Below are 26,955 nucleotides of genomic sequence, written 5' to 3'. Positions count from 1 at the left end.
TTGTCCCCAAAGGTTCATCAATCCTTAATTTCATATACCAAAAAAACAGAAAAGCACGTAAGAAAATGTCAAGAGGGTGACCCCTAACGATATAACACCTTTGAGATAAGCCCTACTATGAACAAACAAAAACAAAACAAAAATACAGAAAATGTGGAAAACCACATCAGGGCCAGCATGCATCAGAGGGGATCGACTGACAAAGTTTAAACTGTCCAAGTCAGGTGTCTCCAGTGCACTCGGTTTGTAACCACTTTCCTCCCATCCCTCAGTGACGGACAGAGGGAGATCGCTGGAGGCGTATTGCCTGTGTGGTTCCCACAAGTGTATCCTGGGCTCCCTCTGTCTTCCCGAGCCTTCTGCAAACCAGCGTCCCACAATTTAGGGTCAGATACTAATCCCTCCTTTGGCTTCGGGTTATATAAATTCCAATCTTTCCAAATCATGTTAAAATTCTGATAATGTCTATTTTATCAAACATGTGTCCTTTGCTGCTTGGGCTTCTGGCGTCCTGAACCCTGCTCAGAAGACGCTATATCAGGATGTGAGGTTGGAGAGCTTTCGCAGCCTGGTTTCCATCGAGATCCACAAAGTTGATGATCGTTTGGTTGAGCACTCGCAACATGAAAGAAGTGTGGGCAGAACTGAACAGTGCTACAAATTTAATACATCGGAAAATATTCTTCATCAGCACAAAAATAATTTACCTCTAAAGGGAAATTATGAGATATTAGGCTTACATGAGAAAATTGTAAAACCAGATTTAATCATTCTGGCATTAAATCAGAACAGAAGCAGCAAAATAAAAAAAATCAGTTGTGTTCAATGGAGATGAGGAAACTTTTCTCAATATTGAACAAGAGCAAAAAAAAAAAGGCTTTACCTAACCTTCACCCACCCCAAAATAACAAAGGTTTACTTCTATGTTTTCTCTCTAAGGTTTAGCTCTGACATTTAGGTCCACAGCTCTGTTTTGCGCTTTTTGTATATGGCAAGAAAGATCGCACCCAGGTTGGATGAGTCACTAAAAGGCCCCAGGCCTCAGGCACACAGTTGTCCTCGCCAAGCTGAAAAAAAAAAAAAAACTCACTGTCATCAAGTCAATTCCAACTATAGGACAGGGTAGAACTGCCCCTGTGGGTTTCCAAGGATGTAATACTTCACAGGAGTAGAAAGCCTCATCTTTCCCCTGCGGAGTGGCAGGTGGTTTCGAACTGCTGACTTTGCGGCTAGCTGCATAACCACTGCCAGCAGTCATCCCCACAGCTGTGGATTGTTACAATGCCAGCGCACAGAGCAGCAGCAACAGCAAAGCGAAAGCAGGTGGAACAGAGTCCAGAGGGAGCCACATTGTGCCCATCCACGGGGCTGCCTCTCACAAGACTCACGGCATTTCTCCAGCGATGAGGACGAATATTGTGAAACTCGACCTGCCATTAGAGACTCAGTGCCCAAGGCGCTCATCTGGGCTGGCCCCGTCAACACTCTCTGTCTCGCACAATTCCTGACCACAGAAGAAAGAAGCAGTTGAGCATGGGCAGCTCCAACATTGTTTGCCTAGTGCTGATGCAGTGAGCCATGTGTATCAGGGGATGGAGGAAAACCAGAGAACTCCCTGCTGTCCAGTCTGTTCTGACTCATAGCGACCACCTAGGACAGAGTGGAACTGCTCCCGAGGGTGCCCAAGGCTGGAACCTTTGGAAAAGCAGACTGCCCCATCTTTCTGCCATGGAGCCACTGGTGAGTTCAAACTGCCAGTCTCTCAGATAGCAACCAAGAACTTAACCTCTGAGCCACCGGGGCTCCTACCAGGATGGTAAGAACTCTCCCCAAATCAAGTTCCCCATGCCAACCAATGGCGAAAGTTGAAGAAAGCCTTTCTGATGACAGCTGTCTCGGGCCTGGCATGTCCACTCTTTACTACACGAAGATTAGCCACATTCTTTCACATGTGGATATCCAGATGGCCCAGTGCATTTCTGAGAAACAAGCCAAAAAAATCTAGCTAGACTGCTATCCCTTATGAGTTGTTGTTTTTTACATTTAAAACCCACACTAGACAACAGTTATCTCTATAACAAGAAAGGAATTAACCACAATAATGTAACAATTACATGCTACTATTTTCTTCATCGACCCTGAATAATCGTCTCATAACATTCTATTGCTGAGAAAGCAGATTGTCAGCTAAAGATGCTAATGAACTAATTTCCTCTCAGGACAGCGTTTTACTCCATTTGCAGCAATCACAGAAACGGTCCTCAATATCGAGTCGCATTTCCTTGGGGGGGGGGGGGGCTCACGCGCTTCTCTTACCTTTTGTAGGACAGCTGGGTGGTGAGCCGAACTGCTCCGAAAGCACACGTCACAAGAACAAAGGGGATCGCGGTCTGTTTCAATGAGACAACAAACCATGCCATGCACAACTGCGGTGTCTGAGAAACCTTTAGAAAGAAACACTAGTTCTTCTTATGGGACTAGCGTCCAGTTTGGAAGTCACCTTTAAATGGGTGTGCACGAGAGGCGAGCAGGCACGGGAACAGAAGGGCAATACCAACAGCAGACAGAGGAGAGGCGAAACTCACCTTTGACGCTGGGGTGTCCAAGTATGCAGGATGAAAGACCGAAAAGACCCCAGCACAGATGCCAAATCATAATCTAGTAAGGAATTGTGCTCGGTCTAAGGCATTCTAACAATGACAATATGCAAGAGTGCCAACGGATTTTAGGTGCAATATATCCCACGTGATTGAGATTTAAGAGTAAAGAAAGGGGCGTGAGAGGTATGGAACACTTGATCTCACCAGCTATTAGTTGGTCATTTGATTTCAAAGTCCCCAGACCCGTGCGTTTATTTGATAAAGGTTGCTGTCAGGGGCCAAAGAATTGTCTCCACCTCAAAGGGGAGCTTATGCATATTAGGGCACAATGCTCCCCGATCCTGGACAATATTCATCATCATAGGTGTGACTGAGTGTACTCTTTGTGTCCATGCTGCAGTGGCTTCCAACCTAGGGGGCTTAACTTCTTCCAGCACCACGATTGGGCAATAGTCGTGATCCATAGGGTTCATTTTTACAAGTGGCTTCCAGGTCTTCCTTCCTAGTCTGTCTCTGGCTGTGCCACTGAAGCCTGTCCACTACAGGTGACACTGATGGCATTTAAAATATGGTGGCAGAGCTTCCAGCCTCCTAGCAACGCATGAGCCACCACAGTACAAGAAGCTGACAGGTACGTACGTGACGGCCCTGGTGCTACAACCCTACAAACAGGATTCAACTGCTTTGTCATTGCTTGTTTCGACTTTCTTAAATAGGACTTTAATTCCGATTGTGAAATGTAGGCCTATTGCAAAACTTTTTAAAACATATATTGCCCTATAGACTAATTTAAAAATCCATACTCCTGAGCTAACAATGTTAATATTTTGAGGTATTGATTATGACTAACATTTTAACAATATTATACTTAATGTTTCCCAATAAAGCTGGTGGGGGGAGATTTGGAAAAGGATTGACACTCGAGAGGACATGATCATGATCCTATCCTTTTCAAGATAGGAATGCAGAAAATCCGCTCCCCAAACTAGAGAGTCCTCACTTCCTGCCCCATCCATGACTCAGAGGTATTCAGTGCACTCCATCATGGAAGGTCACAGAAGCATGGAGATTAGAGGCCTAGCATTCGCATTTAAAGGAACCCTGATGGCACAGTGGTTAAAACACTTGCCCGCTAACCAAAAGGTTAATGGTTTGAATCCACCAGCCACTCCCAGGAGAAAGATGTGGCTCCCTGCTTCCATGAGGAAGCCAGCTTTGCAAATATTATGGGACGGTTCTACTCTGTCCCTTAAGGTGGAGATAAGTCGGAACTGACTTGGGGGCAAAAGGTTTGACTTTGGTTATTTCTTTCAATTTAGGTTTTCATTTTTCTTTCATTTGTGGTTTCTGAAAAGGTAATGGTCTTTAATAGATGATTAGATCATTTAATTATAGGAAATGGAGTGGATAGAAACCCACTGCACAGTTCATAGACTGCATACTGTGGGCTGTCTGTTGTATATTGACTGCTATGCCTCCAGAGTTGAACACGTGACAGAAATAGCAAGCTCTACAGTGGGCATCACAGCCCCCTATGATCCATGTTAACCCACAGAGTTTTGCGATAATGAAAGATTTGTTTGGTGCTATCTTTAATTTTTAATGGCCACCCACTAAGATCAGAATAAAGCCCCAATTCATTGGCATAGTAAAAAAATAAATAATTCGTTTAATTAGTAGACCATTTAAATAGTAGATCAACATCTACTATTTAAAACAAAACAACTCTGAATGAAAATTAAGAAAACAATAACCTGTTTTAAAATCCAATACAGAACAGAACATTGGAAAATGTTCAACATCTTTCTGGCAATTCTTTCTTTAACATTTTCATTGTGAGTTTAGATGGAAGTTTACAGAGCAAATCAGTTTTCTATTTAACAATTGATACATATCTATTTCATCTTCCTGCTATTTCTTATACTTACATTTTTAGTAGTTGAGAAACAAGAAATAGATTAGATATCCTATTTAACTATAATAACATGTGTGATTCAGACAGAAGGTTTTAGAGCGGTAGTAGTTACTTTACTAAGACAAATAAATACACGTGTGCACAACTGAATCCGATTGATTGTGCCAGGCACTGTGGTAGACCTGATATCCATGCGGGGGAGGAGGATGGGAGGAATAAGACCAACCTCATGCCCCTAGAAGAGAAGGTGAGGAACACGGCTCGTACGTCACTTTGAAGCTCTGGAAAGCTAAGAGTAAGGCAGGCCATCTTGGCATCTAAAGCACCCAGCATGGTACCTGGTACATCATTTGTTGAGTAAATTAATCAGATCAAAGAGCATGGATTATGAGAACGGATTGGGGACTGATGCCATGCTGGATAGGAGTTCTGGTGGGTAGTGGCTATGCATTGGCTCTGATCAGCCTGGTCGGCAGTTTGAAACCACCAGCAGCTACTTGGGAGAAAGACTGGGCTTTCTATTCCTGTCAAGTTACAGTCTCGGAAACCCACAGAGAGGTTGCTGTGAGTCAGCATCGATGGGATGGCAGTGCGTCTGGTCAGGTCAGCCATGCCGGCTGGCTGATGGGTAAGGAGAGAGTTCAGGGAGTCTTAGACCATGTCGGACACTGTTGTTTGGTTCAGTGCTTCCCTTCTGGCTTTCATCACCTTTGATAAGACTTTCTAGGACTAGCATGGACTTAGACACGAATCTCCAGGACTTCACTCTACTGACATCTGAAATTTAAGAGTACAGACGAATTGTATTTGGGGATAAGGGCTCGAGAGTCCCACCTCCAGTTCAGCAGGGGATATCGAGAGCAAGTCTGGGGGGTGTATTTTTTCCCACGGCTCCTTAACTCTGGGTTATGTCACAGTGCTCATAAACTTAGTAATTGATAAATTATAAAAATAAGAAAACTAACCTTCCATATTATCAAGGGTCCTGCGATAAAAGGCTTAGGCCTGGTCAAAAAGCAATGGACATAAAAAGAACCAAAGCTAAGAAATCTTGAAACAAAGAAAAAATATGTTAACATTCATATTGTAACTTCAAAAGATGGTTGAGCTAAAAAGAATGTTTAATCTAATTTCCCCAATTCTACTCTTACTGAAACACGAGTACAACATATATACTTTCCTGGGAAGTCCATGGAATACACATTTTTTTAGAAACCATTCATACACCCAAATTGGTATTGCATATTTTATTAGCTACACTAGACAAAATTTCCACTTTCCTAATTATACGTTCTTTTCTGAAATTTCTGCATATAGTACATTGATCCAGATACATTTAAAAAAACTCTCTCAAGAAATAAAATGAAATGGAATTGGCCCAAATGTCAATTGACATTCAATATTTGATAAAGGTAGTATATCAAGTGTGTGCAAAAGAAGGGTTACTTTAAAAAGCAGTGATACAACCATTAATAAGATGCATATAAAAGACTGGAGTTCTGCTTCACTTCTCGTACCAACATGAATTCCAACTGCATAACAAAAGGCGACATGAAAATGAAGCCACCAAAACAGAGAGAGAAAGAGAGAGAGAGCGTGCATGCACACACATTAGTGTGTCTCTGTGTGTAGTTAACAATCCAACTACAACAAGACACTGGCAACCTGCTCTTTAGAGTAGAGCAGCTAAAGTGGATATAAGAAATGAGGCAGGAAAGGAGCTGAACAGCAGATTCCAAAAGGCAGCTCAAGAAAATAAAGTTTTATATGTGCAATGACCTGGATTTAGAAAACCAAAAGAAAAAAACATGCTCAACATTTCTCAAGTTGAAAGAATGATGATAATAATAATAATAATAATAATAATAATAATAAACAAGCCTTGAGCTACAACATTTAAGGATTCTATGGGAAAATTACTGAACAATATAGGAAGCACCAAAAGAAAATATGAGAAATACACAGTCAATGTTCAACTGTTTCAGGAGTTAGCATATGATATTAAAGGAAGTCGTCTATGGTGCACAGGAGTGGCGCCTGACCAAAAGAAAAAGGTTCCAGGAAGTAACAAATACCAACTGAGATTTTCGACAAAGGAATGTACCTCTGGAAGCCCTCATGTGTCTGTGCTGAGAAATTTGGGTGAAACCTACTTGGCCAACCAATTGGAAGGGATTCATATTTGTGTCCATTCCAAAAAATACAACGCAACAGAATACAGAGATTACCAAACAATATCACTCATACCATACACAAGAAAAGATCGTTCGAAGAACTCTTGCAGCAACACATTGAGAGGGAACTTCCAGAATTCAAATCATACTCAGAAGATGTGGCACAAGGGTTGTCACTGCTGAGGTCGGATAAGTCTGGGTTAAAACCTTGCGAATGCCACAAAGATGTTTACCTGCATTTTACTGACCGTGCGAAGGCACTCAACTGTGGGGATCGATACGAATTACGCACGGCAGTTTTTGACAACAGGAATGCCAAAGCACTTCACTGTACTCATTTGGAACGTGTACAGAGAGCGGGAGCAGCCATCTGCGCAGAGTAGGAGCATGCGGTAGAGTTCAAAGTCAGGGAAAGGGCGCATCAGGAGTATGCCCTGTCCCCACACTCATCCAAATGGTTTGCTTAGCAAAAACCTAAGACATTGAACTGTATGAGGAAGAGTGTGGCTCTAGCTGGACGGAAGGCTCGTTGCTTACCTGTGAGGATCCAAGCTTGCTTACTGAACGGAGTGGGGCTGGAAGCATTAGCTGAGGAAGATCAAAGACCACAACTTTCCAAATGGATTACATCTCGATGGACAGAAAACCGAAATCTTCACAACTGGACCAGTAAGCGGCGTCATGATACGTGGAGAAAAGACTGAAGTGGGCAAGGACTTCATTTTACTTGGCTCTACCATCAATGCCCCATGGAAGCAGCATCAAAAAACCAATGGGCCTCAACGGGCAAATCCGCTGCAAAGACCTTTAAAGTGTGAAAGAGCAAAGACGTCACTTTGAGGACTAAGGGGCACCTGGTCCGGGCGGTGTATTTTCAGTAACCTCCGATGCATGTGAACGCTGAACAGGGAAGGACCACAGAAAAAGCCGTGTATGTACATTGTGGTGCTGGTGAAGGCTGCCGAATGTGCAATTGGGCTGCCAGAGAAAAACAAGCACGTCTGGAGCGCTCCCTAAAAGTGAAGTTGGAGTTCCTTGTCTCGGGCGTCCTACTGCTCGCGGAGTGGCACTTGTTGTGGGCGGCCGAGTGGGCGACAGGCGTCCTCGTGCCCATCTATCTGACGAAGACACGCCGGGGCGGCGCGTGCACAGCAGGGAGAGAGGCCCTTCGGGAAGGAAAAACTCCGCGGCGGTGTTTGAAGGCCGAGCATGGCAATACTCGATTTTGGGGATGTAAAAGGTCAATGTTGGATACCAGATCAAGATTCAGAGGAAAGGGAGGATATTGACGCCATGATCTTGTAGCCACGCGGAAAACAACAGCGAAGGCATCTCTCTGGTCTGGTCACTACGCAGAGAAGCCCACGCAGGAGGGACGCCGTTAGCTGTATCTGCCTGGGTTCGTCTGGATTTTCGCTCCACAGAAAACGGGGGAATGGATGAGTTCTTTGGGGGAAAAAGTATGAATGAAGATTTTCTTGCACTAAGATATAGAAGAAAAATTGTAATGAAACAATTATGGATACAAAGTAAATGTGTCTTGAAAATAGTTACAACATTCTTAGAAAGCACAAAGAATGGAAAGATGGCTGGGTACAGACTTGACTCCTCGATCAAATGACATCATTTTTGAATATTGCGAAAATTACTGATTTGATTGATCAATAGCTGGGAACCTGCTCTATCAGGAAAGTTTTGGATAAAATTTCATTTTATGCAATCGACCCTAGTTTTAAAATAAATTGTGTTTGATTGCTTGGGGGGGGGGTGGAGTGCAGTTGGCAGAATTTTGTATTCGTGTACTTTGGGCCTGTTGCTGGGAGAGAGCAGTCGCTGGAAAAGGAGATCATGTCTGACAAAGCTAAGGGACAGCGGGAAAGAGGACGACCTTTGGCAAGATGGACTGACACAGCAGCTGCAGCAATGGGCTAACGTGCAGTCGTGATTGTAAGGATGGCGAAGGACTAGGCAGTGTTTCAGTCTCTCCTACAGTGGGCCGCGATGAGAAGCTCTAACTCAACAATGCCTACCAACCACAATTTAATAATCCCATGTACAGGGATGCCCTCAAGGTGGACAAAAATAAAACACAGACAAAAAGTAAGTAGGATCTTTTAAAATTCCTTATGACATACTCTAAATCAAGCCAAAATAAAAATGACAAGTTGTGATACCAATTAGGGCAGGACTATTTTGTTAATATATAAAGTATTCTCAGGGATAGTATATAAAACCTCAAAACTCTAAAAAATGTAAATTTCTACCAGTAATGAATTAATTTATGGTACATTGATATTGAGAAATATTATTAACAGAAAGACTAAGGTAGACTTGTACAATGATCTTGAAATGCATTATTTGATATTAAAAACAAATAATAGTATAATTTTTAAATTATAGTATGGATATAAATGTTTAATATCTGGTAGAATACACAGACATACATTTTCAAAGTACTGGAAATGTTTATTTTAGAGCATGAGAGGGGAGATGAAGGGTGAGAAGAAAAACATGGTTTGCTGTAGAGATGCAACAGTGTAAATGTTATGGTCATGTATATAGATATATGAGATATATGAGATTTTCATTTAAAATTACCTGTTAATAGAAGTTACATTTCCAGTTCCAAAAAATGCTGTCACAAAGAAGAAGACCTACATACAGTTAAGAAAAATTCTGAACATAACAGAATTGATAGCAAATTACTTATTTTTAAAAATGTACAAATCATAAACTATTCTACTAAGGATCATTGGCTTCCTAACATTTACATCTCCTGACAAGATATTCTAAATCACTGATCTCTTATATATACTGGGGTATGAATTTTGAAAGAACCAAGTGATGTGATTAAAGAATTAATAAATATACTAAGAACAATGAGCCCTGGAGCGCATGCTCACTGAGCCACTAGTACCTACGGACACATTTGAATGGATCCGTTGCCTCTTCTCTACCACCAGGGAGTTGGACTACCGCATGTGTCCTGGTTGCTCAAGCCTTATTTTACACGGAGAACATGCCCTGTTGAATGATGAAAGATGGGTTCCATTCATATGCACCTGATTGTGTCCACTATCTATGAACCATGTGCTAGGAGCTATGGAAGGATCCCATAGACCTAAGATACAGTTTGTTGGAGTCCAAGAACTTACTGCTCACTAGTAAAGTAGGTAACAGCGTACCTGGCCTATTGAGAGGGCTCAGTAATTGTTAGATATTTTATTGTCATAAATAAAGACAAAAATAATATGCACCCCTTAAGAGGGAATATGAGACATAAAATCTTTCTGTGGAAAAACTTCCAGTGTCATTTGAGTTGGTGAGTTGGATCTCAAATGAATCCATCCATTCACTATTTAGTGTCTAGGACAGCGGTTCTCAACCTGTGGGTTGCAGCCCCTTTGGGAGTCAAACAACCCTTTCACAGGAGTTGCCCAATTCATAACAGTAGCAAAATACCAGTTATGAAGTATCAACGAAAATAATTTTGTGGTTGGGGGGGGTCACCACAACATGAAGAACTGTATTAAAGAGTCACAGCATTGGGAAGGTTGAGAACCACAGGTCTAGGATATGAGGAGCCCTGGTGGTGTAGTGGCTATGTATTGGGTTGTGATCCTCATGGCCTGTAGTTCAAAAGCATCACCAGGCTCCTCAGAACAAAGACTAGGCTTTCTATTCCCATAAATAGTTATAGTCTTGGAAACTCACAGGGAGTCGAATATGAGTCAGCATTGACTCCATGGCAGGGAATCTTTTTGTGTTCCTGGTTTTTTTAATGTGTCAACCGGTGAGTACAAGTCTAATTCTCTTATGTATCAGGAACATGTTGGTGTTAGGTGCTATTGAGTTGATTCTGACTCAGTGATCCTGTGTGACAAAGTAGAACTGTCCCATGGGGTTTCTAAGGCTGTACATCATTCTGGGAGCAGATGACCAGACCTTTTCTCTGCAGAGCAGATAGTAGATTTGAACTACCAACCCAGTGGTTAAGAGTAAGTGCTAAGGAGCACCACCAGCACTCCTTAGGAACTAGGCACTAACCATCAGCTCCTCCTTGGGAGAAATATGAAGCTTTCTACTCCTGTAAGATTTGCAGTCTCAGAAGCCCACCGGGCTGGTTCTACGCTTTCCTTTACGTTGCTGTACAGTGAGTGCAAATCAAGTCAATGACAGCGAGTGGATTTGGAAAGCTTGGAAGGCAGGAAAGGATGTGTGGAAATGGTGAACACAAGAAGGCAGTCAGCAGAGGGTGGTTACATTGTAGGGAATGTCATCAATGGCATGAATCAAATGTGTAGGAATTGTTGAAGGAAAAGCCCACTCGCCATGTAAACTTTCGCCTTAGCCACAATAAACAACGTAATGTTTTAAAAGAAAATTATTTGACAACTGTGATTTCTATGAGAAAACTTGAGTTTTAGAGAGAGGGGTTAAATGGCTTCCAGTGAGCACCACGGTGCAGGGACAAGCAGGCCTACCGTTGGCATCATCTCCCTCCATCCAGTGAGTGGGTGTGGCTCCTTGAAGCAGATCCTAACAAAGGATACAAAGAAAAAGACCCTGCGGATGTCGTCCTGGTAGAGTTGTTGAGACTGGGCTGTATCCAGATGGTGGGAAAACGTGATGCTGGCGTGCTGTGAGATAAGAAGAAAAATATTGGCACACGGGGCTATTTGTCTTCTACAGTCAGAGGGAACGTTCCAGTCCAAGTGAAAATGGCTAAAAAGACACCCAATGCTGACATATCGACAATTAATCTTGTCTTTACTGCTTAACCACATTGCCTGTATTTCTACCTCTAGTAATGGGCTTTATGTGCTAGATTTTAATATCCTTGAGCCTGGGCAAGTGCACAAGTCTTTAAAAAAAAAAAAAGAAACATGGTTTACTTGCACAAAACTGATCAGTTTTGAGAGATCGTTAATGCCCTTGAAGTGGTTTTTGTGGGTGTGAAACAAATGGTGAGAATTTTAATCGGTCCCTCTTATTATAGTATTGAAATTAAGTCTACTTAATTTATCAAGTCATGTTCATGCCCTGATTTTATATACTTGTATCTATCAATAAACATTGTGATACTTGAAAAAAAAATCTACCAAATGGTCCAATGCTTCGCTCATGATGGACCGATCACAGGTAGGTATGTGCTGTAAACCGGTCCTTTCCTTAGCCTTCAGCTTTCCTCTTTTCAGAGACTCCAATTTCTCTTGAGAGGACTGGTCAAAACTCAGTACGATGATGTGTTATTTACAAATATGCATGCATAAAAGATTTTTCCGTTTCTTTGATCATCCAGGTAAATATACCTGCAGATAAATTGGTTTAGCCCAATATAAAAGCAAAATATTCCTTTCTCTAGTAAATGAGAGAGCTACTCAAATCCAAGGAGAAGAGGGCATCATTTGCTGATGCCCCCCCACACCCCCACAAAACAGAAACCTTGGGTGGGTAGACAGTGAGTCATGCCCCTCACTCACTGCAGCTCTAGGACTGCTGTGCTAAGCTTATCTAGAAAAGGCCAGGTAAGGCTATCTGTTGCAAAAATGGTCTTTTTTTAAAAGTTCAATAAAGGGTATTTTTGAAGTTAGGCTATCACTTAATATAGGAGGGCAAGAAAACATTTAATGACATGAACCTCCGTTCATCTGTTGAAATATTGGTATGAAGGAGAGCCTCCAACCAGTTTCTTGAATCCGATCAAAATTGGTTTTCTGGTGTGACTTTAATATTTCAAGGCTGAACAGTCAGCACAATAATGATTCAATATACTTCAACAGAAGTTCTTTTCGTTTTAATTTTCCTTCATTTACCAAATACTGTCTCTGAGCTCCATAGGAGCCAGTTTAAAACAGTTGAGCTATGAAGGTATTTTTTAGGCAAGGTCCATTTTCTCTAAACTGAGTGAAATCATAAAGGTTCTACCAACAATTCCTTTTTTGAAGAAAAAAAGGCAAGTGATACCAGTCCAACTCTCTTGTTCAACGTGCTCAAGATAACCTTTAGCCAGTTTCTGGAACACCAGGATGAATAATCCATGTAACGTGGCCACAATCGCCGCTGTGCAAACCCAGCCAAGCCCAATGCTCTGGGGTCCATTCCAACTCCCAGCAGCCGCATAGGGCAGAGCAGGACGCCTGAGGGATCCCAAAGTTGAAAACCTTTCCAGAAACAGCCAGCTTCTTCCTTCCTTCCTGGGAGCAGCTGGTGGGTTCAAAATAACGCACAATTCATCCCCCAGAAGGGCTCCTTACAGAGGCAAGAGTGTCGGTATTTTGGAATAGGATGGCTAGAAAGGTAATGTCATCAGAAATGTGTGTGAAATTTTGCCATAAACCCCCTTGTGACATCAGAAATAAAAGGACCAGATTAAAAGGAAGGGAAAAGAGAGGTGAAAGTACGACAAGGAACATTTCTTCCGTTCTTTCATCTACAGTTTTGCATTGAATTGTGTTCCCCCCCCAAACCTGTGTTGTAAATTCTAAGTCCTAGACTGGTAGACATGGTGTCAGGAGAGACCAGTTCCTGGAGAAGGACAACATGCAGTGACAAAGAGGAGGTATCTGGCCAAGATGGACTGACACAGTGACTGCAGGCATGGGCTCGAGCACTGGAACAATTATTAAGGTGTCACAGGGCCCGCAGTGTTTCATTCTGGTGTGCCCAGGGTCACCATGGGTCAGAACCGACTCAGAGGCACCAGAGCAACACGCTGGTGGCTGTTACGTCATTGGCCAGCAGGGTATTCTTGGTCCTGTTCACCAGGCCCTGTCGGCACAGCGAGTGTCTTCACCCACTTGAGTCTGAGATACAAAAGGAGCAAAACAGACACAGAGCCAGGAAGCACGCAAACAGGGAACCATGGAATCGCACAGAAATCGCCAAGGAATCGTGGAAGAGACAAGGAATTCTCCCAGGAGTGTACAGAGAGCACCTTCCCCTAGAGCCAGCCCCCTGGGCTTGGGACTTCTGGCTTCTTGAACTATGCGAAAAGAAATTTCTGGTCATTAAAACTACCTGCATGTGATATATCTATTAAAATAGCATTAAGAAACTAGGAAACACATGCCCTTTTTTCTTTCTTTCTTTCTTTACACATTACTGCCATTGTCTGGTGATGTCTTTTTTTTCACGATCATTTTATTGAGGGCTCTTACAATTCTTATTACAATCCATGCATTAATTGTATCAAGCATATTTTTACATATGTTGCTATCATTCTTTTCTAGACAATACTTTCTATGGAGCCCGTGGTGTCAGCTCCTATTTTCCCCCCTCCCTTCCTCATGATCCCTTGATAGATTATAAACTATTATTATTTCCATCTCTCACACTGACCACTGTCTCCCTTCCCCCATGGCTCCCATCGTTCTTCCCCTGGAGGGGTGTGTGGTTGTGTGTCAATCACTGTGATCAGTTCCCCTTTCTTCCCTCCTATGCCACCCTTTTACCTTCCCCTCTGGCACCACTATTCCAGTTCCTGTTACTGGGTCGAGTGTGTCATGAGCTCTTATCTCTTATCTACAGCTGTGTACATGCTCCAGTCTGGTCTGAAGTGAGAGGCATCAATGGGGTCTTGGTGGGATGGGGGTTAGGTGGTGAGGAAGCCTCAAGGAACCAGCGGAATATTGTATGTTTCATTGGTGCTTTACCACACCCTGGCTGACTCATCCCTTCTCTGTGACCCTTCTGTGGGGGATGTTCCATCATCTATAGATGGGCTTTGGGTCTCTGCTCCAACCCCCCTCAGTATCAACCATATGGTTTTGCTTGGTTGGTTGGTTGTTAAGGGTCTTCTGATGCTTGTTACCTGGTCCTGATGACACCTCGTGATCACACAGGCTGGTCTGCTTCTTCCATGTGGACTTGTTGTTTCTCTGTTGGATGGCCACTTGTTTCACATCAAGCCTTTAATACCCCAGATGCTATATCTTTTAGAAGCCAGGCACCATCTGCCTTCTTCACCACATTTGCTTTGTACCTATTTTGTCTTCAGTGATTGTGCCAAGAGAGTGAGCATCTCAGATTGCCAATTTGTTAGAACAAAGTGTTCTTCTATTGAGGGAGGGTATGAGCAGAGACCCGAAGTCAGTCCACTACCTCATTGTATTGCCATATAAATACATGTAGATAGGCCAACACCTCCATTTTTATGGATTAATGTATTTGCATATGGACACATCTGTGTTTATACCTCTATCCACAGCTTTGCTTCCTCGATCATTCCTGTTTCCTTTGATCTTCCTTCTGCCCCACCATCATGCTCGCCCTACTTCTGCCTCATAGGACTTTCTCTCAGCTAGATTGCTACTGCACCAGCACCCCCCAGGATCTCTATATCCTCCTCATTATTGATTTTATTCCCCAGTTGTCCCCCTGTCTATGGCGTGGTTTACCTACCATACCCTTCCCCTGCCTCCGTCTTCCCCTAGTCCCCCCCTCCCCAGGTCTGTTGATCCCGTTGCCTTCCCCTCGAGACATTATCTGGTGATGTCTTTAAAAAGCCACTTGCAAACCCTATCCAACAGTTCTGCCCTGCCCTGTAGGGCTATAAATGTAAATCAGTTCAGCGGCAATGCATTTGGTATTTTAATAGACTGCCTGTGAACAACAACAAAAAATGTGCTTTTCTATGACAGGTGCAAGATTTTCCTCAGGGATGATTTGTTTAAGTAAATCATCAATGTCTACTAGACGACATTTAAGTCCATTGCTATTGAGTCTATCCGACTTACAGCCAACCCTATGTGCTCCAGAGTAAAACGACAGTGTCTCCTAAGGAGCCCTGCTGGCCTGTGGGTTATGTGTTTGGCTACTGACTGCGAGGTCAGCAGTTTGAACACACCAGCTTCTCTGAGGCAGCAAAATGAGGTTTTCTAATCCTGTACAGAGTTGCGGTCTCAGAAACCCACAAGGGCGGTTCTACCCTGTCCTGTGGGGTCACTGTGAGTCAGCATGGGCTTCATGGCAGTGAGTTTGGTTTGGGCGCAGACATAACCTTTCTTGGCTGTAATCTTTATAGAAGAAGATTTTCCACCGTAAAAGAGTAGAATGCGTTTTTAATGCCATGCATTAAAACTTCCTTCTATCCTAAGAAATGTTTAACTATTCTCATACAGACTAGGTAACAGTTTGACGAGCTACCTTCTGTTTAAAGGAAACAACAGCCTGTGGGAGGGTCTCTTGTTCCAGGTGGATCCAGGAGAGCATCAAGCAAGACAGTATTACCAGAAAGGGGGCTTCATGCCTGGGCCAGGGAGAGGAAAAGAAATTCAGACACAGCCAGTGAGTTCAAATGAAAATGTATGCAGACTGTTCTAGAAGTTAAAATCATCATAATCATATATCTAAGCCACAAAAATTGAAATGTTTTTTAAGTTTCCCTACAGGGAAAAGTAGAAAAAGATATTAACATTTAAAATGCAAGTCCAATAGCTTCTTCCTATTAAACCTTGAGATCACTCTGTACTTAAAATAGTAGGGAGATTTAAAAATCATTTATACTGTAAATAGCAGAGGCACAAATTACGGGGGGGGGGGGGAGCAATCCCATTCAGACAAAGTTCAAAAGAAATGGGACTGCAGTATCAGTTAACAAAATCCTCAGTGCTGGCAAGAGGACAAGGGGGGCAGTGCCCTGTATCCAGCTGTCTAAAAGGCAACCCAGCAGTCCATCAGGAATCTCCAAGAAGCTAAGCATGATTAAATAGCATTTATATTACTATATGTACAGCAACACAACATACAGAGATTAACATACAACACAATGTGCATGCTAATACAATAATCATAATGCATATTATTGTTAATACAGAGGAGTCCTGGTGGTATAATGATTATGCCTTGGGTTGCAATTCACTTGGTCCGCAGTTCAAAACCACCAGCAGCTCTAAGACTGGGCTTTCTACTCTCATCAACAGTTACAGTCTCAGAAACCCACAGGGGGCTGTTGTGAGTCAGCACTGACTCTATGGCAGTGAGGTATTAATAATACAATAATAATGTGTATATTAATAGAACAATTCCACTTCTAAAATACACAATTATTCAATGTTAATAATGTGTACTAACATAGAGTAAATTATTATAGCAAAACTCACTGCCATTAAGTCAGTTCCAATTCATATCACCTTTAAGACCGAGTCGTACGGCCTCTGTGGGTTTCTGAGGCTGGAAATCGTTTCAGGAGCAGCAAGTCTTACCTTTCTCCCTCAGAACAGCTGATGGGTTCAACTGTGACCTTGTGGTTAGCAGCCTAATGCATAACCGACTATGCCACCCAGCTCCTGCATATGACTAGATGTTAGCATTAATCTCTATGTGTATTACTAGATTTTACTGCATATTACTAGATATTAGCATTAATCTCTATATGGTCTATGTGTATATTGATGTGTATATTAGTACACTATGCAAATAGATTTATGTCCACATATTAATAGATGCATGAACATTACAGTAATACTTCAGTGTGTGATATATTCTATATCACTGTATGTACATATGTTAACACATGCCTATTAATATAATAATCAAATCATACCATATATCTTACTGTGTGTATATTAATATGTGGTCTATTACATATTAATATGTGCATATTCATATACTAGTGTGTATATAATAATCTAATAACTCCACTTCTAACATTTGTCCTGAGAAATAATCACACGTTTTTATTCCTTTTTTTTTCCTCCTCCTCCTTCTCCTCCCGTTTTTATTCCTTTATAAAGATGTTGGTTGTAATATTGTTTACAAAATGAGAACAGGAAACAGCCTGTATCCACAACAGAATGGTTAAATCCCAGACAGTAAATCTACAGGGTGGACGATACTATGAACATAAAAGCCAGGGCTTGAGTAGGGAGTTTGGCAAATTCGCTCTCCGAATAAAAAAGACAAAACTCCACAAATTTGTCCAAAACAGTCATTTAAAGACTCTGGAAACTGACAAAAACATGCAGTAAATTGCAAAGTGTCTATTCAAGCAAACCTACCAACATTTGTCGAGAATAGTGGGAGTCTGAACTGTCTGCCTGGGCACAGTCATTGTCCCAGGCAGAAGCAAGCATGATTCCATTTGGGGCTCAGGGAGGAAAACGTGTGTGCCTGAGAGCACCGTCACCAGCTAGAATAGGCATGTCAGTGGCACGTGACCAGGGATGGTCACCCTCACAGCTGGCCCCAAGCTTTGCTATGGGTTGGCACAAGCATCGGACTAGCAGAACTGCTGGAAAGGCAGGAGGAAGGTCCAGGGGAGCACAACATCCAACAAGCTCTTGCTCTACCGAGTCTGTGCAGGCTCATAGAAACCCCCTGGGGGTCCCAGAGACTGTCACTGCTTATGTGAGTAGAAAGCCTGGTCTTTGGGCCTACAAATCCTACTGATCTTTAAAAAGAAATCCTTTAGTAGGGTTCAAAAAAAATCCTCCTCCTCCTGAGTGATCAATCCTTAAGACTGTGCAGCTGCTCACAAGAGAATCGAGAGGGCCTGAGGGAGCTATCTGCCCCCGGGTGAAGGCCTGGCTTAGTCCGTGCAGTAAGGAACAGCCAACACGGGTGAATAACCTACCTGAGCTCGAGTGCTTCCAGAAAGCCACACACAAGAGCAGAAGCTAAGTACCACCTCTTCCCAGGCCTTGGCTGACCAAGCAATGCTGACTCAGGGCAACCCCTAGGAACTCAATGTTTGGTTTTTATATGAAAGAGAGAGAGGGGAGAAGAGGGAGAGAGGGAGGGAGGGACCAGGGGACCGAGGGAGGGAAGAAAGTAATCAGAGATTCCAGAAGGAAGAGACAGATGCCATAAAATCTATTTCTGCAGCTCATTCAATAAACACAACCAGCTACAACCACTACCCCAGGGAGGGAAACAGATCCAGAGCTGTACAATGGATTAGAACATCTAGTTTTTCACTCCAAACTATATGCAGGTCTGATTCAACACTCGTAAGGCAATGATAAGCTTCTATCAATAGAATCATTTTTTAAAATCATCCAACCAAATACAACACACATTCTTGATAAAAACTCTTTTAAAAAACAGATTGGAAGGGAACTTCCGTAACCCAGGCTAAAGAAAGGCCAAGCACACGTGTCCTGTTCAGTAGTAAAAGGCGGAATGAGAAACAGGCCAGGTGGTCTGGTCTCACCAGTCACACTCGGCATTGCACTGGGGCCTGGAGAGGCCTTTCCTAGAGACGGAGCCCCAGTGCGGGACCCAGAGTGCCTTCCAAGACCATCTAAACCCAAGACCCAAGACCACCTGCGCTGTCTACAACACAACAGTCCCTTCCCTAGGATCACTGTAATCTACACCAACATCTTACACTTAAGCCAGACTGTGAACTCGTGTGTGTGTGTGTGTGTGTGTGTGTGTGTTTGTGTGTGGTGTTTATTCGCTTCCTCACTCTAAATAGAACTGAAAGAAAATTCATAAGCAAATGAGCCCTGGCTTCCCCTCTACCCGCACCGCCCTGAATTCTATATAAGGTTTCAGGATGTTTCAATCAAGGTGCTGGGTTTTTGTTGTTGTTGTTTGTTTGTTTGTTTGTTTTGGGGTGGGGTATTGCATAGGGAAACTTACATCTGAAATAAAAATGAGTTCTGTAACCACAGGGAAAGCACTCTGAAAGTTCCCTGTAGCAAAAGAAAATGCAGACACTGGACAATTGAAGCGTGCAAGTGAAACACTGAGCTTGTAGAAGAATACACAGAAAAGAACACATGAAAGAGACCAGTTATGTGAGCTATACAAGAAAGCCCCAGATCGTCCTAAATTTAAAGGTTAAATGCCTGCACAATCACTCGCCGTTGTCTAACACTGCGTAGTAAAATGACAGTTAGGACCTCCGCAATGAAGCCGAGACCAAGACAACCAGCAATAGTTAAAACAAGGACCACCCGATGATGATGAACCAAGTCATACATAGTTCCTGTGAGCAGAGAACTATTTGTACAATGCGTGTGGAGGGGGGGCGGCATCAAAAGATTCATGGAAAATGTCATTCTCTCTTCGTTCCATTTTCCCATGAACTTTTGAAGGCATCCCTTGTGCATGCATAGACGAATGCTCAATATTTAGTAAACATTTCCTGGTGGAATTATTGAACACTGGGAAAAAGAATACAAAAATGAATTTTAAATGTTATCCTATAATGTCTTAAATATATATAATTTGTACCCTGTGCTCAGAAGTAGGTAGGTCGGCATCAAGGAAAGAAATATGCTGAAGAGCGGCTGGAAGAGATTCATGGGACTCAGCAGGGGCACCAGCAGGGAGGAGGCTGCAACAGAACAAAGCAGAACCCTGTCAGGACCAGAAGCCCAGCCACAGGCCTGCAGAAGCCCAGCGCAAGCAGGCTCCCATTGCTTCTTTGGAGGTGGGGGTGGGGTGAGGATCTTGAACCTGATAGTATTGTTTGCCTTAGTTCCTTTTGTAAGAAATCTGAAACCTAGCTCATATTTTAATTAAGATTATAATTGATTGTTTGAACTATATTTTGGATTTAATGGTTCACTGTCATCATGCTAATGTCTACATAAATAAGTGATTATTTGCCAAGGAAATAAGAAATCTTATTCAAGATTCAGTCCATCTTCCCTTAATGAGTATCTTAGTTCAACATCAGCTTCCTGTTCAGAGACTGATCCCCCTAAACACCACCACACAAAGCCTCTCCTATTAATTACAGAAAGGCAGGTGTGAGGGGTAGCAAGCTGTAACTGCCTCCCATCTCTGCTTTGTAAAGGAGAAGAATACAATTTCAGACCCCAACTAGTTAGAGTAGCTGTGTGTGTGTGTGTGTGTGTGTGTGTGTGTGCGCGCGCGCGCGCGTGTGTGTGTATGTGTGTGTGTGTATGAAAGAGAGAGAGAGAGAGAAAACAGTAGCTGAGTGTGAACGTGTCCAGGGTATGAGGACAGATGACGGGATGAGACACAGTTTAATCATGGAATAACTCTGTAGATGGACAAGAGCTTTCTCCTCATCCAGTAGAGATAATCATGAAAAGTTGCTGTGAGGTTTAAACACGATTTCACCTACAAGGTGCTTCCTGGGCTCAGTGTTTGGTACGTGCTAACCAAGTACCACTGAGTCAATTCCGACTGCTAGTGACCCTGGAGGGCAAAGTAGAACTGCTCCCTCAGGTTTCCAAGGCTTTCTACTCCCGTAGAGATTTACCTTCTCAGATCAGAAAGCAACTGGGGGGCGGCGGTGGGGGCGGGACGGGGAGAACAGCTCTACCCTGTCTTATAGGGTTGCTGTGAGTCGGAATCAACCTGATGGCAGTGAGTTTAGTTTGGGTTTGAAATTCTTACCATAGGAGATAGCCTCCTTTTTGACCTTCATAACCATTGGCCTTGAACTGACCTAGGCGTCAGCATCCCAACATGTAGGCCACTATGCCACCAGGGCTCCTTGCCCGGCACATATATCCTTTTTGCTGCCCTCAAGTTGATGCCAATGCGTAGTGGCCCTAGAGGGTGGGCAGAACTGCCCTTGTGGGTTTCTGAGACTGTAACTCTTAAAGGGAGTAGAAAGCCTCGTCATTCTCCCTGCCAGGCACATGGTGGTTGCAGGATCCATGTTAGCTGGTTTCATTGTTAGTACTGTTGCTCGGGGCTGTGGAGTCTAATCTGGCTGGTCAGGCCTCACAGGACAGAGGATGACTGCACTTGTGTCTGCGGAAGCAGTTAGTCAGGACTTTCTCCTGTGGATCGGCGGAGGGTTCCAAGCGCTGACCTCCTGATTAGCAGCCCCAAGAGCTGAACCGTGGCACCATGGGGACACTTCCTCATTATTCTTGGTCAGCATCCTAAAAGTTAGGTGACAGCTAATAAATTGACCCAATGTATAGTTAACAGGGAAGTTAAATGTCATATATATATATGCACACACACATACATATACATATATATATAATTCAGAAGTCAAATCATTGCAGGATTGAAAACAATACGAGTTATGCGCAGGGAGCTCCCAAAACGTCGTGGACGAATAGAGTTAGGGTGACGGTACCCTCAGAATTGGTGCATCTGCATGGTCATGAGATCTTCCAGGCAGAGAAAGAGAGAGCCCTATAACAGCCAAGCCATCGTCAGCACAGGGGCTGTCTGTCTGTCTGTGTGTTTACGTGCAGCACAGGCTCTGGCATCAGTGCTTTTACACACGAAAATGGACAGACAAGTTCACTGCCCCCACCTCCAAGAACCAATATCACCTCCTTGAGAATGCATGATGGCAAATCGTCTCGTGGGTGTGAGAGACAGCTCACCTAGGATCGCCCAGCTAACCATCTGGTTGGCGAGAGGCAGCCCTTGCTTCCGCAGCAGACTGCTGTGGGTGCTGGACACCACGAGCATGGCCAGCACCATGCTCAGCACCTGAAAACAAAGACCAGGACGGGTCACTTATAGCGGGGGGAGGGACACAACCCGGGGAGTGCTGGGGACAAGTGGAATCTAATTTGATTTCTAGAATAGGCTATTTAAATGGAGCCTGCTTTTAAAAGGCAGCTCAGTTACCTGTGGCCAAGGTGGGCCACAATGAAATTGTACCAAGTAAAGTTTCTCCTCGGCAAGCATTAAACGATACACTTGGTAGTGCCAGGAGTGCTTTGGCTGGCATGATCACCCGCTTCTACTTAGAAAGAGTGATCAGTATCCGCACTGAATGTTCCTTACATCCTGGGAACGGGGAGCAGGAGACATACTCACATATGCCTCAGGTGTCAAGAACTTAGGGGGCCTGGGCTTAAAGCCTCTGGCCCTCCTTGTCAACCCTACTATTCTGTGGTAAATACATGTGACCTGAGAGTGTCCCTGGTACTGGGGACACAGACAGTATAGAGACACTTCAGAGATAACTTAGAAATTAATCTGTGGGTGAACTGCTACCTGAAAGACATGCCTGTAAATAAAGTAAGTCCTTTTAGAGATCAAATTAGAAAGATAGTCCCCTCATGGTAGATAAATATTCTATTACTCTTGTATTTTCACTTGTCCATTAAGCTGTAAACCAATCCTCAAAGCTAAATGGCTGCCTTTGAGTCGATCGATCGTGACATGGAGTGACCTCCCAGGAGAGAATGGGCTCCACTGCAAACTTCTCTGGAATGACCGCCCCACCTTTCTCCTGTGGGGGAGCTGATGGGCCTCAAAACGTGGTGCTGTCCAGTTGGCAGCGGATCTTTTCCCCCACCAGGCCATCAGGGCTTCTTTATGAAAAAGCCCTAAGGTCCCTTGAATTGTGAGCCACATTCTCACTCCGAGATACGAAGTTTTAAAAAAAAAAAAACACAACGTATACATTGGAATCAATGAAGGATAAGACGCAGCGTGAGTCGTGTATCTCGGAGAAAAACTTGGATCAAGGAAAATTCTTTCCTGATAGATGGTTTGGTAGGAGGTAGACTTATTAGTCAGAAGACAATATCTATGCTAGACAGAGAAAAAGTAAGAATAGAAAGAGAAATCAAGGAAACAGAAGTATCTTTGAAAGTTGACTAGTGTCGGATCTAGCTGTCACACCATGGGGAGACGCTTTGCAGCTGAAAGGCGACTGTTGCACATAGAGAGCACGCGGTGACTATTGGTTGAGTGACTCCCCATGCTTACAGTTAGTTTAGAAATACAGAGACAGTGTGTGTGTGTGTGTGTGGTTGGAATACGCGGCAAAGACCTGCAGTTTTATCATCATTTCCAATAACACAGCACAACTGTGCCTGTTGTGAACGTGTTGCCGTGAAGTGTCATTAATCGGTTCCAGCCCATAACAACCCCGTGCACAACTGCCTGTGCCACATCAGCCTCACAGCTGCTGCTCTGTGGAGCCCGTGGTGCCAGCCCCTGGGCCTACCACTGTGCCCAGGCCCTCCTGAGGCACACACGCCAGGGAACGTGCAAGCATACAAGTGTTTAGTGTGCTTGGGGTTACTTATATCTTAAAACAGTAAGAAAAAAAGAACTAAATAAAATTTACCAGACAGGCATTGAAAACAAACTGGATTCCCCCCCCCCCCCCACTATTTTACCCTTTACTTAAGGACTTTTATAACAAGACAGGTAGCAATTTTAACATCTTTGCTCCTTTAAAGACTTGGAAACATCCACTTCTGCCAAATGCCCGTTATTATCGGGGATTCTATCAAAGATATTATAGGCTCCACAAGACTAGTCGGTACGCTATTCTAAATGAAACAAATTTGAATCATTTGAATATCTTTGACAAAATATTTCTTCGCTTTTTGTAACTTCTCTATCGTTCCCATCAAGAATTTTTTTCATTAAATTTATTTATTTCGTTGTTATTGAGAATACACATGGCAACATGCACAATCAATCAACAGTTGAAACATGTACAATTTAGGGGCATTGATTGCATTCTCTGAATTGCGCAAACAGTCTCATATTGAACCACTGTCTGAGTTGTCACCCCCTTAGTAACAAGTTCACAGCCCCCTAAACTTCCTGTCTCTCAAATTACTGTTGTTTTATTCTCTATAGCAAAAACTAAACCCAACTAACTGTCATAGAATCAATTCCAACTCACACTGACCCTATAGGATAGAGTCAAACTGCCCCTTTGGATTTCTGAGACTTTATATCTTTATAGGAATAAGACTCATCTTTTGCTTGCTAGTTGACTGGTGGATTTGAACCACTGACTTTGCAATTAGAAGCTCAATATAGAGCCCAATATGCCAACAAGACCCCTTTTGCTCCTATATAGAACGTTTTTTAAAAAGCACAATGGTTAAAGCAGACCGTTTTTACTAGCTGAGTTAAACTATTGCTCTGTTTTAAGACTCTACGGGATATGGTTGGTTTAAGGTTTTAAGATTATCTCAGGGCAATAGTTTTGGGGGGCGTTCATACACTTCCTACATCCAAAAAGTCTAGAGTTCATGAAAATTTGAAATGCTGTAGTACATCCCCCTTCTTTGATCAGGATTCTTGTATCGAATCTTTGATCACAGTGTTCAGGAATGGTTGCTGGGCACCATCTAGTTCTTCTGGTCTCCTGGCAAAGGAGGCCACTGTTCATGGAGGCAGTTAGCCACACCCTCCACAGCATCCTCCTCTTCCTGACTCGCCTTCCTCTGGTGTTTCAGTGAGCAGAGGCCAGTTGTGTGCCTTGAATCGCCACTTTCCACTTTTAAGACTGAAGCACTCTGTACCAAACTAGGAAGCAACACAGAAACACTAAGCACACTAACAAATTACCAGGAATGTCCCATGAACCCGTGATCCTAACTCTCCAGAGCCAGGAATCAAATCCCACGTGGTATTTTGTTGTGCACAGGCAACTCAGCAGCAACTCCCCTTGAATTAATTATGATGCCACCTTTTAGAAGCCACCTTTTTTATGTTCTCTTGGAAATGCTATCATCCTGGTTTACACAAAATGAGAAAATCGTGTGTGTGTGTGTGTGTGTGTCTGTGTGCTTCTTTCTTTTCTTTTTCATTTCTCGGTGTTCGAAATATGCTCTTTTTGCCTCAGAGGGGAAACTACTGGCCTCTACCCAGTGTTTTTTTAAAATCAGTTCATGGAATGTTACATTATTATCTCTTTAATTCTCCAAACCTTATGAGATTTTATCTCTACAAGTTAAAGAAAGAAAATGTTTTGAAATTGATGGTGGTAGCAATTGTACAATTATGCTTGACCTAATTGAATTATGGATTGTTAAGATATTTGTAAGAGCTCCCAATAAAATGATCAATAAAAAAAGAAAGACCGTGCATGGGAGAGAGAGCAGACGGAAAGGAGAAAGCAAGGAAAGTTGAATTACTGAAAATCTTCTAGCTAGTATGCAGCATAGCTGGGCACTGATTCCCTTTGGGCAGGTCAAGTTCAAAGCTCTAGCCCTTGTATCAAACATCAAAGGACACCATCTGATGTCATGAGCTGATTATTCTTCACTTAAACTCGCCCACAAGCTGCTTTCCCTTCAAAGAGACAAGGTAAATGAGAGGACAATTCAGGCGGAGCCCTGGGAAGGGCTTCCAGCTCAAATCAAAGAACATTTGGTCAGAGCAGATGCCTCCGGGGTCTCCTTTACCTCTTCCTCTGCTGCCTTTGGGCTCTCCTCCTGCCCCCATGCCCCGGCTAACTTCTCTGCTATTCCATTCATTTTTGCAGAAGATAGTCACTTGGAATATCTTTCGACAGAAACCATGTTCTCGGCTGTCAGGAATGAAGTGGCTTAACATAAGGATACTTTCAAAGTGGCATTTGTCATTGGTGGGACAATGTTAAAAACCTGTCACTGACCTGCGGCATATATAACAATAGCTCCTTGTTCACAAAATGACGTTTTCTTTTCATGAGAGACGTCATGACCAAAAGGGATAGTAGAAGAACCAGCAAGCCGGCACCCATTCTGTTTTAAAACACAAGGCAAAAATGTACAATTTTCTTTGAGATATTTATCAACACATATAACAGATGAAAACATGAGACCGTTTAATGTAGAACCTTCTTGGTCCTTTGGTGGAATATAGATAAAGTAGCAGAGTGGACGCACCAGTATAATGAGAAAAACGTGTATCTTCAGATAAAGGTAAGGAGAGCTAGGCGCCATGCAGTGTTTCTGGTCTCAGAACAAATGAGGTAGTAAAGAGACCATGGGGGGGGGGGCAACTTATTATCTACGATAATAATCTAAAAATAGACTTACTTGTAGAGAAAGGAAATCAACTATTTTAGAGAGGTATTTGAAGGAAGTGAGATGAAATAAATATGACAGTAGGTCTTTTCTGTCGGGCTTCGACCCCAAGAAACAAGAGCCCCAGGACACACAGACATAGGAACTACTCCCACACTGACGGCAGCTCGGTCCACAGCAGTGAGCAGCTGGGAACAGCCTAAATGTCCATCCGTCGAAGAATGGAGGGAGAAACTTTGGTACCTATGCCCGAAGGAACGCGAACCATCACTGGAAACAATGACGAGACCACGAAGCCCCTCATGGCATGGCCGGACCTGGAGAACCTTCTGCTGAGTGAAGCAAGTCAATCACAAAAAGGCAGCTATTGCTGAGGCCACGATTGTAAGGGCAAAAGCCAAGACAGAGACTTGCGTTCCAAAGGGCGAGATGTTGGATGCTTTCCAGGTTGGGGGGGGGGGGCACAGGGAGGAAAGATGAAGCGCCGGACACCAGGGTTGGCAAGTGCTGACTGGAGTAAAAGGGAAGATGGGGCCACAGAGGGAGGTGAGCCCTCAGAGGTGGGCTTAAGTGGGTGTCGAATACAGGGAATG

At 43.3% G+C, this 26,955-nt stretch overlaps 1 protein-coding gene across 1 annotated transcript in view; it reads right to left on the bottom strand.

The window, feature by feature from the left end:
* Window positions 1-26,955, bottom strand: part of PIGN (phosphatidylinositol glycan anchor biosynthesis class N) — an 84,969-nt gene that overhangs the window by 8,591 nt on the left and 49,423 nt on the right. The window contains 8 exon segments of the mRNA XM_075533215.1: window positions 2,317-2,390; window positions 5,481-5,556; window positions 9,288-9,343; window positions 11,243-11,329; window positions 15,837-15,939; window positions 19,875-19,977; window positions 21,968-22,076; window positions 25,969-26,077. Coding sequence (XP_075389330.1) covers window positions 2,317-2,390; window positions 5,481-5,556; window positions 9,288-9,343; window positions 11,243-11,329; window positions 15,837-15,939; window positions 19,875-19,977; window positions 21,968-22,076; window positions 25,969-26,077 — 717 coding nt within the window.

The sequence above is a fragment of the Tenrec ecaudatus genome, chromosome 15, assembly GCF_050624435.1.
Source record: "Tenrec ecaudatus isolate mTenEca1 chromosome 15, mTenEca1.hap1, whole genome shotgun sequence".
Classification (NCBI taxonomy): domain Eukaryota; kingdom Metazoa; phylum Chordata; class Mammalia; order Afrosoricida; family Tenrecidae; genus Tenrec; species Tenrec ecaudatus.
The sequence above is the reverse complement of the archived record's forward strand: the minus strand, read 5'-3'. Positions and strand labels throughout refer to the sequence as shown.